The following is a 15,894-nucleotide window of genomic DNA, read 5'->3' as shown; positions in this document are numbered from 1 at the left end:
CCCTTTTTTTTTCCTGATGCCCTGATTCATATGTCCCTGAAAGTAATCAACTAATGAAATAAATTCTTAATATTTTAGCTCTCGAGTAAATTATCTAAAATGCTCTGAAACTTCCCGTGCGTAACTCGGTTTGCCCTAGTAAGGATTTTCTCCGCCTCAGCATATAACTGCTCCTGATCTTCACTATCTAGTTCATATAAGTTAGCTAGTGAGATTTTTGCTTCTGCAATCATAACCCATGATTCAGGCTCATCCTTATGCTCTGCCGCTTCTAAGTATTCTAAACCCTTTTTTAACAAATCTTTCGCATATTCTTGAGCCTGCTCTTTCGTCAAGCCTGCAAGCTCCTCGGTACCTTGTAAATTTTCATCATAGGTTAATGATGTAAACACATTTGACGGCACTTCAGCCTCCTGTAAAAACGATTGTCCTAGTAATTTAGATATTTGACGACTCAAAGGGCTCAAATGATGCTCATCTTTATCGATTTGGGTTCTAACATTATTTAAAAACTTAATTGTATGATCTCTCCACCATTGATTATATTTATCAGTAGTTCTGATTTCATAAAGAGGATGCTCTTTTGACAACACGTTCTCGTCTTCTTCCACTTCTATTTCTTCTCCTTCTTCTTCATCGTCACTGGCTTCTTCATCACTGGAATCCTCTTCATTCTTCTTTTTTCCAAAGTTATCAATGTGTTCAAGTAGATCATCGAACATTTGAAGTGTTTCAAAGTTTTCTTCATTGAACGCTTCGAAGAGACTTTGAGAATCCGCCTTTCGTTCTCCTTCCTCATAAACTTGTAATGCTTCATCCAATAGTTTGCTGATATCTGGATTCTCTGAAGATATAACGGAAGCTTCATCTAATGACCCAATGTACTGTAATAACAACTGGCTTAGTAAAATCCGACTCTTTGTGACAAGTAAGTTTACAGAATCAGGAAACGTAGAAATTCCGAGCTCAATCCTCTCAAGGGAAGCAGTGAAAAAGCTTTTCGCTTTCTTGGGGTTCTCCTGAAAAGCTGCTAATGCAGATAATGCCAATGCATATATAGAATGGAAGAAATCAGGTAATTTTTGCCTCGATTCCTCCGAAGAATCAGAGTTTCTAAGTAAACGATCGCATTCATGAACTATTCCATTTAAAACTAACTCATTCTTTTCTTCAGATGTCGCATATGTCTTCCAAAGTGCTTTCAATTGAGCAAGCTCATCGTCCGCATCGATCTCTTCGTTCAACTCTATTGTTAGTTCATTACTCTGTTGGAGCTCATTTTCGGTACTAGGTTCTTTGGTTTGTTCAGACTTTCTCTTTTTCAGCTTAGATGCCTTTCCAAGGCCCAACTCTCTCTTTTGACCCATGTTTGATATCTGTTTCTTTCCGTGGACAGATCTTAACGGCCCCAGCTATACAAAAAAAATTTAAATTATCCTGCACATCAACACCATCACACGTGATATTGGGTAATGATGAAGACATATATATTGCAAAATTCAATACGATAAAAACTTTGAAGTTCAAGAGGTGTTTAGTAACATAATGTCTAATAGCTTGTTGGCTTCACTTTATTGTGAAGGGGAAGTTAACTTAATCATAGGTGTCTCTAATGTTGCTGCACTAAGGATAAGTGCTATAATAGAGGCGGGAGCTAAACCTATTCTTATATCTGAAAAAGATCTGAGCTTATATCCACAATCTATTAGAGATAAGTTAGAGGAAGGTAAACTTAAAGTATTGCAAAAGCAATTTGAGCTAAACGACTTAGTTTCCTTAGGTAGGGCGGAAGTAGATAACGTTGTTGATAGAGTATTTGTCACATTACCGGTGAGCGATGACACTCAGAAGGCGAAAATATACAAGGAATGTAAAAGATTGAGAATTCCTATAAATACTTCAGACTCACCTGACCTTTGTACTTTCTCCTTGTTATCTACTTATACTTCAGGAGATTTTAAGTTGGGTGTGTCAACTTCAGGAAAGGGCTGCAAACTAGCATCGAGGTTAAGACGAGAACTAGCTAACAGCTTACCTCCGAATATTGGAGAAATTTGTAATAAAGTTGGCGATCTAAGACGTAAAATTATAGAAGAAGACTTTTCAGATTTGAAAAGATTTCAAGAAGCTATTGATGCAGTTGGAGAGAACGATGATGATGCTGTAACTACAGCTAATCTCAATTCATTAGTCGATGAATTCAATATGTCGAAGGAACAAAAGAAATTGCAAAGAAGTAGATGGTTATCTCAGATTGTGGAATATTATCCTTTGAATGTTTTAGCGAATCTTTCCATGGAGAACTTAACTTCTGCCTACAAAGAGGGCCGGGTTATCGATAATTATACCCTACTGAAAATGAAATCGAGGCTGAAAGGGTCCATTTCATTGGTAGGTTCTGGCCCAGGATCGGTATCTCTTCTCACTTTGGGTGCAGTTCAGGCGATACATACAGCAGATTTAATTTTAGCAGATAAATTAGTTCCTCAGCAAGTCCTTGATTTGATTCCTAAAGCAACAAAAGTATTTATTGCTAGGAAGTTCCCAGGAAATGCAGAAAAGGCACAAGAGGAACTTTTAACTTTGGGCTTAAAGAGTTTAGAGGATGGAAATAAAGTTGTTAGATTAAAACAGGGCGACCCCTATATCTTTGGCAGGGGAGGTGAAGAATTTAAATTCTTCGTTGAACATGGATATAAACCAACTGTGATACCAGGAATTACCTCTGCACTTGCTGCCCCTGTATTAGCGAATGCTCCGGCTACTCATAGAGACGTTGCAGATCAGGTTTTGATTTGCACTGGCACCGGTAGAAGAGGTGCTTTACCAAATCTTCCAGAATTCGTCAAATCGAGAACTACAATATTTTTAATGGCACTTCATAGAGTAGATAGTCTAGTCTCAAAACTCATCGAAGAAAAGAAGTGGGATCCAGAGTTACCAGCTGCTATAGTTGAACGAGCATCATGCCCCGATCAAAGAGTGATAAGGTGTAAGTTACTGAACGTCGGTAGAGCCATGGAAGCATGTGGATCGAGACCCCCTGGGTTATTAGTTACAGGCTATGTTTGCGATATACTAAGTGCACCTTTAAAAAATGGTGAAGAGTGGGTGGTCGAAGAAGGATGCGGTTCCATACTGGAATTGGGACCCATCTCAGGTTACATAAACTCTAAGAAGATAGAGGAGTCATGAAGCATGTATATGTATATATTTATCGATTTTGTACCATATAAAGTGTACATTTTAATAGAAGGACGATATCAGTGGCTCATTTTAATCAAAAAACATGAGATACGACGCTATCGCGCCGTTTTTATTTTTCTTTGATTTGCTTGTATTTCTACTGAAATCGATTTATCAGGCCTTGATGCAATTTTTAACAAGACGGTTGGCGAAAACGCCATTTCAGAAGTTTGCGCTCTCTTTTTCGAGAAGGTTGAGCTCTGATATAGCATTTGTATTTGATATTGATGGTGTTTTAGTCCGGGGCTCTCATCCTCTACCTAAAGCAAAAGAAGCCTTGGAACTACTTAACAAACATAAAGTGCCGTTCATCCTTATGACAAATGGAGGTGGATACAGCGAGAAGATTAGAACTGACTTCTTGAGCTCAAAAATTGGGTTCCTGATATCTCCACTACAATTGGTTCAAAGTCATACGCCTATGAAAGCATTAGCCCACGAAAATGGCTACAACAGGGTTATGGTTGTTGGTGGTCCACAGGACAAAGCTAGGCATTGTGCTTTAGGTTATGGATTTCAGGATGTTATAATGCCAGTAGACATCGTTAGAGCCTTCCCTGGAGTGTCACCACATCACAGATTCAATGAAGAAGAGTTAATAAATTACGCATTGGAACCCTCGAAGTCTCATTTAGATAAGCCTATTGATGCCGTTCTTGTCTTCAATGATCCAAGGGACATGGGTACTGATATACAGATTGTCTCAGATATGCTAAACTCTCAGAATGGTAAGATTGGGACGAAAAGAAACACAAAGGAATTAAAGAACAGAGAGGACCCAGCGATACCAATTATATTCAGTAACAATGATTTCGTTTTTGCCAGTGATTATCCATTGCCCCGTTTTGGCCAAGGGGCCTTTAGAATCATAATTGAGCAATTGTACAGAGAAATTAATGGTCTAGACTCCCATGAGAATTTGCATTCTATTATCATGGGCAAGCCATTCAAGATTCAATATGACTTTGCTCATTTTGTCCTCATTGACTGGAGGAAGAAGCTTATGGAAAACAGAATACATGATACAAATCAGACGTTACCTGAACTCAACAAGGCCCCTGCTGACTCACCCTTTAGTAAAATCTACATGGTTGGCGATAATCCAGCTTCGGATATTAAAGGTGCGAACGATCATGGCTGGGAGTCGCTTTTAGTGCGTACAGGAGTGTTCAAGGATGATGACTGGGATTCAATCGTGGCCAAGCCAACCGGCGGTGTTTTTGATAACGTTCTAGAGTCAGTGAAATATGCCTTAGCTCAAAATAGAATCATCTAATGATTCTTTTCGAGGCTTTCTCTATATACTGTCAAAATAGACGACATAAATACATATGTACTTGTAATGTCTGAAGTCACAATGTCGTCACCTGAATGATCACGAGATCACAGACACAGTCTAGATTTCTCTTCTTTCTGAGAATATCACACATTGGTGCCCCCACCCCCCCACTCGACGGCCTGACGTCATGCAGGGAATGTCCGCATCACGAATATGCGGCCATTTTACTGGCATATGTCAAACAGCGATAACATAGAGGTCGATGTAGGGCATCTTTAACGAGATCCCTAGCGAGATCTCACGGTGGAAACAGTAAGGATTTGATTTACAAACTCTGAACGGTGAAGTATCACAATATAAATTCAACCATTTCGCAAAAACCACATCAAGAATCGCTGTAATTCAATAGTGTGAATATGGTGGGAGAAGCGTGCTAAAGTTGCGAATTTCAAATATTTCTTCTGTCGCAAAATCCTAATCCATAATAAAATAAGCCTGTTATGCAGTGCTTATCGCTTGGCTTTAAGCGGAATTGTCAAGCTCTAGAGCTGCCTGGCTATGAGGGGTAATATAAACGTAATTCCTAGAATAATACGAAGTAAGAGAAAGTACCAATAGAGACCACGATAACGTTGTCGTGTTCCTATCATCTAAATGCCACCCACGTTGGGTTCAGATTAATAGATAAGAAGTCGTAATTAAGAATGCTTAAGCAAATTTATCTAGCTCATACAATTGACTGCCGTTAGTCAAAGGGGAGATCTTATTAAGAATTAGTAGTATTGTCAAATTAATATTATTAAATTGAAAGTATTGATAGCTTAAATCTTAGCATGACCTAATTAAAATAGTTTTTTTTCCCTATATAGGATTTTATGGTTGAATCTAAGGGGTTGATGCATGTTGCTGATACTTTACGCTCATGATTGGAGGAGGTAAATGAAGTCCTCCCAGTATTGGAACTTCTGGAGGCAGTCGAGAGACGATAGCATGTATAGGTGATGCTTTATTGTTTGGCATTTTAATTTCCTCCGTAATGTTCTTTTTAACAGATATTCTTCGTCCGTTCTTTCCTTTACACACTCTGCTATTCAATACTTCACGAGCAGCCACAGTTGCGCCCTTTTTCTTGACTAGTTTAGCATGAAATAGACCACAAGCGTTGCATAAAGTCCTGACACCATTGGGTCCCCGTCGCCACTCTGGTGTTTCTGTTGTTCCACATCTATGACATTTATTTACTCTATTGTTGATTATCTCTGGCGCAGCATACTCACTACCTGAGAAGCCACCAGGTATGGTCATCATCGGTTGACCAACCTTGTAATATGTTGGATGAAAGCCTGCATTTTGAGAGGTATAAACCAAAGGTTGTACTGGAGGTGACAACTGAGGAGACTGTCTGTAAGTGTAGTATTCGTAATGCGAATTGACTGGGCTAGAATGATGTTGATGTTGATGTTGATTATGAGGATGTTGCTGATGATGAGGGTGCTGTAGCTGTTGCTGATAATGTTGAGATTGAAATGGAAGTGGGCGAAGGTTTGGTTTTGGTTTTGATTGCAGCATCGAATTGCTGGGTGAAACATAGTCGTAATATCCTATATTTGGAGACAAATTCTGGCCCAGGATAGATGCTGAATTACTCAAAACATAGTTTGAATTGAGACCTGGTGACGGTTCTAAGTATTTGGCCTTATCTGAGCCAGCGCTCTTCACCGAGACCTTCTCGTCCTTCACTATTGGTGACATTGGCAGTGTATTTGAAGTCAACTCATTAATGGAAGGTAGTTTGATTCTGCTGATCAGATTTCCCAACTCTCCCATTGCGTTTTATACTTGACGTTTCCCGTAATGACAACCAGATGTTATGGGCGAGATAATCTTCACCTTCTTGATCACACAGTATCTTCCACTAGCTGATTTCAACTACGTGACTTTGAGTTCTTACTACGTTCTCTTACCTTGAATCCCAATGTATTTATTTCTTAACATCAGCATAATCGTATTACATTAACTTACATAGATGTTACATATATATATATATATACATATATATATTATACATAAATATAGCACTGGTCGAATTTGCGCTTTTTCTTATTGTGTGCAACTACGTAAGTTAATCTAATGTTCAGGAATGACGGTTGGTTACAAACGTAGTGCTGCATTGAACTTGCAGGACCCCTACGCTCCCAGGAAAGGACTCTGAAGCGAGTCACGTAAGGCGAACAAATTAAGGTTATAGCAAAGGATGCGAGGACCCCCACTCAGTGTCAACTGGCCTGCTTTATTTTTGCTCACTGATTAAGTTTGATTGATATTTTGAAATGCGCTCTATATTTCATGATACCTCTTTTGCACACCATGCGCCCCATGATCTCTTGTCTGCTGAAACAATTGGGCGCACATGACAAGCTTCAATAACACTAAGCCAACAAAGAAATGGAAAACAACTCAAAGTGTGGTGTGAATATTTCCATTCAATTTCATAGAAAATTTCGAAAGCTTACAATCTAGATCCATGACCAGAGAATTACGGTCGATCGCCAATTTTAGAAGGAGCTTGGCCCATCAAACTTGGTGGTCTCATAGTCGGTCCAGCGCCACGCAATAGAATCTTCATCGTGAGGGGCGAATCGTTCTGCATATTACGTGTTTATAAGCTTTTTGGGTAACAAGGCCGAACAAGTTCGGCTGTTGAGGGCATTTAGCAAAAACCAATGCCGTGTTTCATGAAAGAGGTCGTTCGCAGAAACCAGTTCCGCAAGTTTAGAAGAGGACGACTGAGCAGCTGCGCTCGCGGAGCTAAATTACCTTTGGCTTCCGTAATAGGCATTCTATAGGGCTATGATTGAATTGCGCTTCTTGAAAGCTGTGATCTACGTTTACGAGCACACCTTTGTATGTTGATCGACGTGAATTTAATAAGAAACAAAAAGTCTAAACTTTTATAGCGATTATATAATAATGCTTATACCGAGGCATTTTGTTCTAGTGAGATCAGATCTGTAGGCGAGATTGTTGTAAGGCAGCGCCTTTCTCCTGGTTGAATTTTGCTAGGATGCAATGAAACACTTTGCCATATCTGTGGCCGTAATGACAAAAGTTGGAGAGCAGAATAGCACATGTGTCCCCGACACACAAGTCAAGACTTTTATTCTTCGCTATTTTTTTTTTTTGACTCCGCCCTAAGCTTGCATCCTCCGCTGGATCTAATCTGGCATACTATACGTAAACGCTTATGTCGGATGACACCATCCTTGACACCATCTGTCACCAGATTCTATCTCTTATCTTGGAATAAAAGTGTCGCAGTTTTGACTCCTATACGGGCAATACCCAGAATACCGTTACTCTCCACACTGGCCAATTCTAGTAGTTCCTCCCTCCCACTATATTTGGCTTCATAAGCCATCAAGTGGTGATAAAGACTGCGATAAGTAAATTGTTGTCTGCGATTGTGTATGAATCTATCCCAATACTCCAATCCCTCTAGGATGCATCCTTGTCAGGCACCTCCTTGTGGACTTGCGTTGTATGGATGGATCCAAGTTTGGGAGCCAAGATGCTTAATTTCTTTTACTTCAGTAGTACCTTCTGGTCCTTAAATACATAAAACTTCAGTCGCAACTCATTAAAATCAGACACTGCGATCATCGGAACTCGCTCCCTACACTCTAGAAGCTTTTAAAGAGGAAGGATGGGCGGACGAAGTTACCATAGATATACGATGACAGTGCAGTAACGATATTTTGTTATTGACTAGCAAGGGTAGTCAGATCTGCTTCCTTTTTTTCCGTTCGCAGGTTCAACTGACAGCTGCGCTAATTTTTTCACCCAATTACATAAGCACAATTTTGAGGTAATATCAAACTTTCTTGAGCATTTCTCTTAATACTATTAGCAGGTGACATAAATTATTGGGCCTGAGTTGAACTACCTAGAAGATCATTTCCTGATAAGAATTTTGAGATGACAGAGTCAACAGCATATGAGTTTCCATCTATTCGTAAGTTAAGATACTCAATACTGTCTTTCAGTACGAGTTGAACTTAATGAAGTCATACATTAAAATCTACTCAAGTTACTAACATCTTCTTTTTAGCTTCCCAGCAAGAACTCGATGACAATAACGTTCCATTTGTCCATAGAGACCGCTGTGCTGCACATTTAATTAATTATTATCAATGCCTTGATAAAGGTACTTCTTTCTGTTCAAAGACGAAGGATGAGTTTTACAAGTGCCAATATATATTTTTGAAACAAAGGCTAGATGCTCATAAGTAAAGTGCTCACATATAAAATAATACAGTCCAAAACTAGTTTAAAAGACAATCTGCTTTAGCAGGGGAGAAAGAAGTGCTGAAGAATGCAATATTATTGAAGTTCAAGAATATCGCTTTCGTCATAATCAACTCTCATGAATATTTTGATAAGTAGAATATTGTTTAATGGATAAGACGTGCATTAAAATTGGATCGGCTTGATGCTCAGGGAATCGAAGTCACATATACATGTAGCTAGATCAGAGAGGCAGAAGACATTAAAAAAAGAACCTACAAAAAGAAGACGTTCAAAACAAAGGCTTTTTTTAAAAAAAAAAATACTTTCAAAAGACTAACAACTCTGCTTAATGAAGGTCTACCAAGTACGTTAAAGTCTCTCTTGATCGTAATGCTTTTCATCTTGAAGGCAGTCTTTACAAATCGAGATCCTGCATGTAATAATTATAATGTTTGCAATGGATTCTATTGGTTCTTCGACACACTTATTTTCTAATGATAAAAATTAGATTATCTACTTTGAGATTGTATTAATTCACTTTTAATTGATCCAACTAAGTCAATCATGACTGTGACAGAATTTCCACCGCTTCGTAAGTACTGCGACTTCGAAATAATCGCTGTCGACATTTTGAAGATAAATAATACTAACTCGCAGTAGTCAGCGAAGAAGATTTACAAAAATATAAAGTTCCATTGCGTTGGAGAGATAGATGTGCTGCTTACTTTGCCCTCTACCAAACATGTTTGATTAGGCAATCGGCTAACTCATCTGTAGATTGCAAGCACGATAAGCACTCTTGGGAGGAGTGTGAAAATTTGGATTTAATAAGAAGACAAACGGAATTGAAAGAGGCCAAAGAAAAAAGAAAGGCAGAGTTGAATTAAATGTGTTTCATAGAGAAAAATAAATGAGATTTTCATCATCTACTGGGATTTTTTACTATTTGAAGTATCTAACTAATGTGAAGTTTAGACATGATACGACAACTACGCTTATGGTAGAACTGCAGATCAACAATACATAGTCATTAATAAAATACGGTATAATTACTAATGTCGATCACGTCATCGTGATAATATGTAGACCAGGCAAAGTCTCAATATCACTCTTCTTGTTCAGGGCTGAACTCAAAGTATGCTTCTATCTTTCAATCTCTTGGTCACACTAATACGACGAGCAATTTTCACAGTTCGAATTACGAAAGCATACGAATAGATTACATATATTTGTAACTCTTCGCTGCCATTATTTAGCTACAACATATTTCAAATGTCGAACTACGGTTAATATTATTCAAGCTGAAATTAGCATGATAAAAACAGTAGTTGCAGTTTATTTTATCTCCGCTGTCCACACTTTAAATCAATAGTAGCGAATGATAAAAAGCTCTAGAAATGTTCGGAGCAAATATTTTATTACTATCTAAAGAAAAAGAAGTAATGCCTAAGTTGTCTGATTGAAAATCTTCTTGTAAAGCAACCATTTTTGGTTGGTGCACATATAGAGAATTAATTGTGTAAACTTACAACTCAGTTTAATTAATACCTTAATTTCTTTAAAATCATTGAAGCTCTATTGCAAGATGGCACAGCAAAGTCAAAAACCTGAAGGATTGACGGTTGTCAAAAATGAACCAATTGAATCGATAGATATTGATAGTAAAAAAGAAGAGGAAGTGTCAAAGACAGGGGAGGATAAGGAACCTATAAAGGAGTCAGCAGAAACCAAGGATGCTCCCGAACATGAAATTGAAAGAAGCACGTTAGATAGCAAACATGAAACTAAAGATATTTTATCCTCGGATTCGAAAGCAGAAAAAACCAATGAAGACGAGGAAGACGAAGGGGCACCGCCTCAAAGACCACCTAGACCAGTTTCTCCATTGACAAGAGTAACTAACGATTTAAAAGAGGCATTCCCTGCAATTGAGGAGAAATATATCACAGCTATGTTGATTGCTTCTCAGGGTAATGTTGATCCTGCCTTCAATGGCTTATTATACCTCTCAGACCCTTCCGTGGGTGTTGAACTCCCAACAAGTACCTCCTTCACATCCCTGACGGCAACAACTAAAGAAAAGACTCGAAATCCATCAATCACTGATGATGAATTATTGGCAAGGAAATTGCAAAAGGAATTTGAAGAAGAAGAAAGGAGGAGGCGTAGACGCCAACAGGAAAAAAGAAGAAACCTGCATAACCGTGCTAGACCTACGGAAGAAGGTGATTATGATAGCCCTGATGAAATGGAGCAGATCAAAGAATCATTTACTCAAGGTATTGAAGAGGCTCGAACCACCTTAAACGGGTGGGTCAGTGGCATAGCCAAAAAGTTTCAAGAAAATGGTTCTCAACAGCCTCAGAATAATCAGAATCCGAAATTATTTGGTGCCTTGGGCGGTTCATCATTTAACACCAGTAAAGGGAGATCGGAGCGGTTTGATGACGATCCTGAAATTATTTCGAATGACTTTCATAACAAGATAAGCTTAACTAATAAAGACACGGATGATGAACCTCCAACTTTACCGAGCCGTGGTAGGGCAACCCCCGGAGATTCTGATAAACCATTACCAAATCAGCCTTCTAATGAAAAGAAATGGCAGCCATTGAGTGCTGATACTCCAGTGAATTCTGATGCATTTCTTGTAACAGACAGTGAAGATGAAGAATCCGGAAATGATGCAAACAAGAAATCCAGTGTTTTATAGTTTATGATATTTTTTAAGTCACTTTATATTTACAAATTACGTAGTAATGTTCTTTTTCGTCACTTTAAATTTATTTTAGAATTTCGTTAATCTATAAACTTAACTGGTAAGCGAGCTATACCCAAGCACAAGCCTGCTCGTGGTAAGTCTGAATAAAAGACATAACAACTGAAAGCAGCTCATAAAAAGAATAAGGCTTAAAAAGGAGTACAGTTAATACAGTGGACCCAACATCATCACTTTCTCTTTCCCTCTCCTATTGACAACGAGGAATAAATAGTGATTAAAGACTGGTGTAAAAGTCTCGTTCTCCTATATTTTTGATATTTTAGTGCTTTACGATTTTTTTATTACTTTTTCATATAATCTTTCTTAGATACATTTCGTATATCGTACTTGCTTGACACAAAGAATCAATTCTTTCATGTTTTTGAACAAAATACGTTCAAAGTTTTGAAAAGGGACTCATCAATCTCCAGCGCCTGGACCAAGCCCCTATTTACGTTTACTAAACCACCATGATATTTTGTCCACTCGATTAGGGGCGACTTTATGATTTTGTGGGGTTTAGGTAAATTCAAGTCATTACTCATTAATTTAAAAACAAAATCAACTAACTCATCTTTGCTAGATTTTTGGGAATGCTCTTTCAAGAGATCCGATAATTTGCTTATATCCTCAAGTATATTGTGCTTGCTATTCTTCAAAAGACGAAGTGTCGATGATAGAGCAACATAGTCGGGATTCTTGGCAACATCTATAGCTTTTTCATTCTCCACCAGTTCGATACTGCTTTCCTCATTATTCAATATGTCACCATCGAAATCATCCTCTTCCTTCGGTGTCAAAAGAGGCGAATTTTCATATTGAGTGTTGTTAGATAAATCAAACGATACTGACTTTGAACGGGATTTAGGAGGACTAGAGGACGAAATTTCTGACGGCGACGGTGACCTCTGTTGCTGAGGCTGTTTACCATCATAGTACATTTCCTTCATTTTCATCTTCTTGGTACGATATATATCATTATTTGTTATGTCCTCCAATTCGTTAATCTTCCTCTTCAGGACCTTCACTTCACTTAGTGCCATAACAGTCGTACTTTCTAAGTTTGACTATACACAGTTCAATGAATAAGACTTTACCTCTTTTATTGTAAACACTCTTATTGTCTTTCACTTAGTAATTTAACTAGGGTGATACAGCCTTACGAGTGTCTTTAACTTTGGTCTGATAAATGCCAACTAAGGCTACCAACTAATATACAACTGGTTCTCTCTATGAATAAAGAAACCTGTGACAATGCCAGAGAGTCTGTATGAGCTCTACTGTGAATATATGTATCAACAGAGGGCTTTCTGACTTAAAAAGAATCCTTAATGTATGTCCTAACAGTACTTCGTAAAAGTGCTTGCGGTTTTTGGATAGGGAGGGGGTTCGAACTGAGATAGGTGGCAACAATTTTTGTGTTGTAAAAATTATCGCCTACTTATTACATAATCTGCGACAGGGTAATGACAATATGGAACTGAGTTGGAGCCTTACGGCAACTATATGAATTTCCTATCGCGGAGATACAATGCGAAACACTACTTTCGAAAATACTAGCTTGTAAGTTACTTGACACATATGAAATGAGACAAGCTAAGGTAAGAAAGACTAATTATAGGTCTCGAGAGTAGCAGCATGTATTCTTTAGTTGTTGAGACTGCAACTCACAATTGCAATTACTATTTACAAGTTTTACTTCTGTATTTATTTCTCATCCTTGCCCTTAGGCAACCTTTTGTTCCCTGAGAGAGAACTTATATAGGATCCGACTTTTTGCACATCATTTTGCATGTCATTTTTCAGAAGCTTCCATTTATAGAAAAAACCATGTTTTTTTCTAAGCTCCTTTTTCTTCTTTTGAACTTGTCTATTCACAATACCTATTTGTTCGTCATAGGGAATTCCGGCTTCAGCTTCTGCAATAGTTTCTTTTCCAAAGAGAAAGTCAAATACTCTACCATCAGACCAAAAGAATCCTTTTCTGTCAACTATCCATGTCTTATTCGGGCTTGATTCCTTCAAGACAAAAAAAAACAAAGAACTATCAGAAGTCCCGTAAAATCCCTTACCAGTCCACACTCGTCCCTTATGCTTCCTGGCTAGATTTTTGAGTTGAACCGTATAAACAGGCGTTGGTCTTCCCGGGAACAATGGGTACGATGTAAATTTGACATATTCCTCCTTTCCTGGTAAATACCACATCCTTCTTATCAACCGTGTTGGAAATTTAGATACAAAATACGCAGCCGTAAGCATTATTGCTCCAAGTGACCCATTTTTAAGGAGTGACATCACCCATTCCCTCTTACGTAAGGTAAGTTCCAATTCCTCAGAATTCTCTTCATAATCTTTATTTGCCTGGAAGTAAGCGTACTCTAGCAATACAAGCCCATACACAGTAAATACAATAGCACAACAAAAGCATGCTAAAAAGTATAATCTATGGGGTTCTGCTTCGTAAATTAATTCAGGTTTCTTTTTATTCTTCAATATTTCTATTACCTGTCTGAATGGAAGTTTGGAGCTGACTTGAGGTACTCCAGGTCTAGGGAGCAATGTTGGAACATTCTCCTTTGCTAAAGGGAACTTTGGAATGCGGCTCCTGAGTTCGTTATCTTGTGTTGATTCGCCAGGAATATGTTGTCTCAAATGCTCCCACTCTTCTTTAGAAGGAAGGTTTCTGTTTTTCGTCACATCTGGTAGGTTCGACTTGAACCTGACGAAACAAGTAGGGGGTCGATGAAGTAATAAATTCTTCAAAAGGCAGCATCCTCTCACTTGCGCTATAAGCATTTCACTTTCTATTATAAATATAAAGCGACTTTGGGTTCCTTCAGTGTAATAAATTCTTTCAATGCTCGATTTTTCCTGTTCGCATTATTATGTCCCTCTGCAAATAAACGCAAATGATAATCAAGATAGTTGTAACAATATATAGCAAAATGAGAAACAAATAAATATCTTGGATGGCAACCCACAGCCTCAAGAAGCTTACTACTACATGCCCTCGTGGTTTGTCTCTGTAGTTCGCTCTCATTTGACTATGAATGCGTTTTCGATGTATAAAAAGTCACGAAAATATTTTCAATGATATCTATATTCCGAGGACCAAGCATAAATTTAAAATGGAGTAACTGTGAACTCAATTTCAGATTATTGCGCTATAAAGAAGCTTATATCTTGTCTTTTTTTTGTTAAGCCATACTAGAAAAGATACCATCTTAAATTTGCAGCATTGTATTCCGCTGGCTTATATGTTTATTACACAAACATAAACTAATATATCAGAAAGACTAATGAAGATTAGCTTTCATAGCATTACAGCAAGAAATTAAAAGGTATGTGCTCATTCTGGAGAGGATAACAGAAGTTGATATCATATTCTTCGAAAATATATGGCTGATTGTATTATTTTAATGTGAAAATATAAGTAGAAAAGATATTAGAAGAATTGTAAATGAATGTCCACCCAAAAAGTAGTTATTTTTAATATAACTTTTTTAAAACGAAAAGCTTTGGAATAGTTCGTGGAGAAATGGAAATTGAAATTGAAATCGAAAGTGAAAATACCTTCTCGATATTTAATCAGATAAAGAAGGTCGCAAAGGTAGCAGCTATTACCGACAAAATTGATTTTTTGGAAGACAAAAAGTTTGCAGAACCTTCGAAGGTACTAACAGTGGCTGATTCTGAAGAGACAGAAGAGGAGCCTGAAGCAGGAATTGTCTCAAAGGAAGCCACTGATGAAGATGTCGAGCTAGAACCTGCCTCTGTTACAATTGAGGAACCAGTCGTCAATGGTGGGGTCCCTGAAGTTAGCTTAGTCGACTCCGCTGCAATTTCTGGGGAGCCGCGAGTAGATGTGGTTTCAATCAGAGGACTGACTTCTGTATTAGCTGATTCATAAGTTCCCAGCGGAGTAAGCTTTTTAATGGTTTCTGTCGATCCTGGTCCTGAAGGAGAACCTATTGCCGTTTCCAGTTCAGAGGGGCAATAAGTTGTAGTTACTGTTACACAGTGGCCACCTTTGGCACATATTGTCAAGGTGCTCGTCGCAGTTCCTGTTTCAGTCGAGGTACTTACTGTGGAAGTTGTAATTTGTATCGATGTAATCGATACAGGTAACGGAGTGGTCAGAATTTTCAGCGAAGACTCTGGAATTGGTGAAGGTGGAATAGATGATTCATATGGCGTCGAATGCTGTGTAGTTGGGGAAGGTGGAGTCGAAGATTCATAGGGTGTGGAAGACTCAGGTGTCGAAGATTCACAGGGTGTAGACGACTCTGGAGTTGAAGATTCACACGGCGTGGAAGACTCT

At 38.3% G+C, this 15,894-nt stretch overlaps 9 protein-coding genes across 9 annotated transcripts in view; 4 read left to right on the top strand and 5 right to left on the bottom strand.

Annotated features, from left to right (window-relative positions):
• Nucleotides 1-74: 74 nt before the first annotated feature.
• Nucleotides 75-1,367, bottom strand: PRCAT00002141001 (uncharacterized protein; the record flags this gene model as incomplete). The annotated part of the gene is made up of 1 exon (XM_062951978.1): nucleotides 75-1,367. The coding sequence occupies one exon, from the start codon at nucleotides 1,365-1,367 to the stop codon at nucleotides 75-77; it is 1,293 nt and encodes a 430-aa protein (XP_062808926.1).
• A 178-nt stretch (nucleotides 1,368-1,545) lies between these two features.
• On the top strand, nucleotides 1,546-3,195 carry MET1 (uroporphyrinogen-III C-methyltransferase; the record flags this gene model as incomplete). The annotated part of the gene is made up of 1 exon (XM_062951976.1): nucleotides 1,546-3,195. The coding sequence occupies one exon, from the start codon at nucleotides 1,546-1,548 to the stop codon at nucleotides 3,193-3,195; it is 1,650 nt and encodes a 549-aa protein (XP_062808925.1).
• A 94-nt stretch (nucleotides 3,196-3,289) lies between these two features.
• Nucleotides 3,290-4,522, top strand: PRCAT00002139001 (uncharacterized protein; the record flags this gene model as incomplete). Its single annotated transcript, XM_062951975.1, has 1 exon — nucleotides 3,290-4,522. One exon carries the CDS (start codon nucleotides 3,290-3,292, stop codon nucleotides 4,520-4,522), a length of 1,233 nt encoding a protein of 410 aa, XP_062808924.1.
• An 888-nt stretch (nucleotides 4,523-5,410) lies between these two features.
• Nucleotides 5,411-6,352, bottom strand: BRG1 (GATA-type transcription factor BRG1; the record flags this gene model as incomplete). Its single annotated transcript, XM_062951974.1, has 1 exon — nucleotides 5,411-6,352. One exon carries the CDS (start codon nucleotides 6,350-6,352, stop codon nucleotides 5,411-5,413), a length of 942 nt encoding a protein of 313 aa, XP_062808923.1.
• Nucleotides 6,353-9,376: 3,024 nt separating this feature from the next.
• Nucleotides 9,377-9,699, top strand: PRCAT00002136001 (uncharacterized protein; the record flags this gene model as incomplete). The annotated part of the gene is made up of 2 exons (XM_062951973.1): nucleotides 9,377-9,404; nucleotides 9,470-9,699. The coding sequence occupies 2 exons, from the start codon at nucleotides 9,377-9,379 to the stop codon at nucleotides 9,697-9,699; spliced, it is 258 nt and encodes an 85-aa protein (XP_062808922.1).
• A 698-nt stretch (nucleotides 9,700-10,397) lies between these two features.
• Nucleotides 10,398-11,525, top strand: CUE5 (ubiquitin-binding protein; the record flags this gene model as incomplete). Its single annotated transcript, XM_062951972.1, has 1 exon — nucleotides 10,398-11,525. The coding sequence occupies one exon, from the start codon at nucleotides 10,398-10,400 to the stop codon at nucleotides 11,523-11,525; it is 1,128 nt and encodes a 375-aa protein (XP_062808921.1).
• Nucleotides 11,526-11,947: 422 nt separating this feature from the next.
• Nucleotides 11,948-12,616, bottom strand: PRCAT00002134001 (uncharacterized protein; the record flags this gene model as incomplete). The annotated part of the gene is made up of 1 exon (XM_062951971.1): nucleotides 11,948-12,616. One exon carries the CDS (start codon nucleotides 12,614-12,616, stop codon nucleotides 11,948-11,950), a length of 669 nt encoding a protein of 222 aa, XP_062808920.1.
• Nucleotides 12,617-13,280: 664 nt separating this feature from the next.
• PRCAT00002133001 (uncharacterized protein) lies at nucleotides 13,281-14,369 on the bottom strand (the record flags this gene model as incomplete). Its single annotated transcript, XM_062951970.1, has 1 exon — nucleotides 13,281-14,369. The coding sequence occupies one exon, from the start codon at nucleotides 14,367-14,369 to the stop codon at nucleotides 13,281-13,283; it is 1,089 nt and encodes a 362-aa protein (XP_062808919.1).
• A 792-nt stretch (nucleotides 14,370-15,161) lies between these two features.
• Nucleotides 15,162-15,894, bottom strand: part of PRCAT00002132001 (uncharacterized protein) — a gene marked incomplete at both ends in the record, with an annotated part of 2,471 nt that continues 1,738 nt past the window's right edge. Inside the window, one exon of the mRNA XM_062951969.1 lies at nucleotides 15,162-15,857. Coding sequence (XP_062808918.1) covers nucleotides 15,162-15,857 — 696 coding nt within the window. The remainder of the gene's footprint in view (nucleotides 15,858-15,894) is intronic.

The sequence above is a fragment of the Priceomyces carsonii genome (genome assembly GCF_900007245.1).
Source record: "Priceomyces carsonii strain CBS4050 genome assembly, scaffold: Debaryomyces_carsonii_scaffold_2, whole genome shotgun sequence".
Classification (NCBI taxonomy): domain Eukaryota; kingdom Fungi; phylum Ascomycota; class Pichiomycetes; order Serinales; family Debaryomycetaceae; genus Priceomyces; species Priceomyces carsonii.
This window is presented reverse-complemented; position numbering and strand designations above follow the sequence as displayed.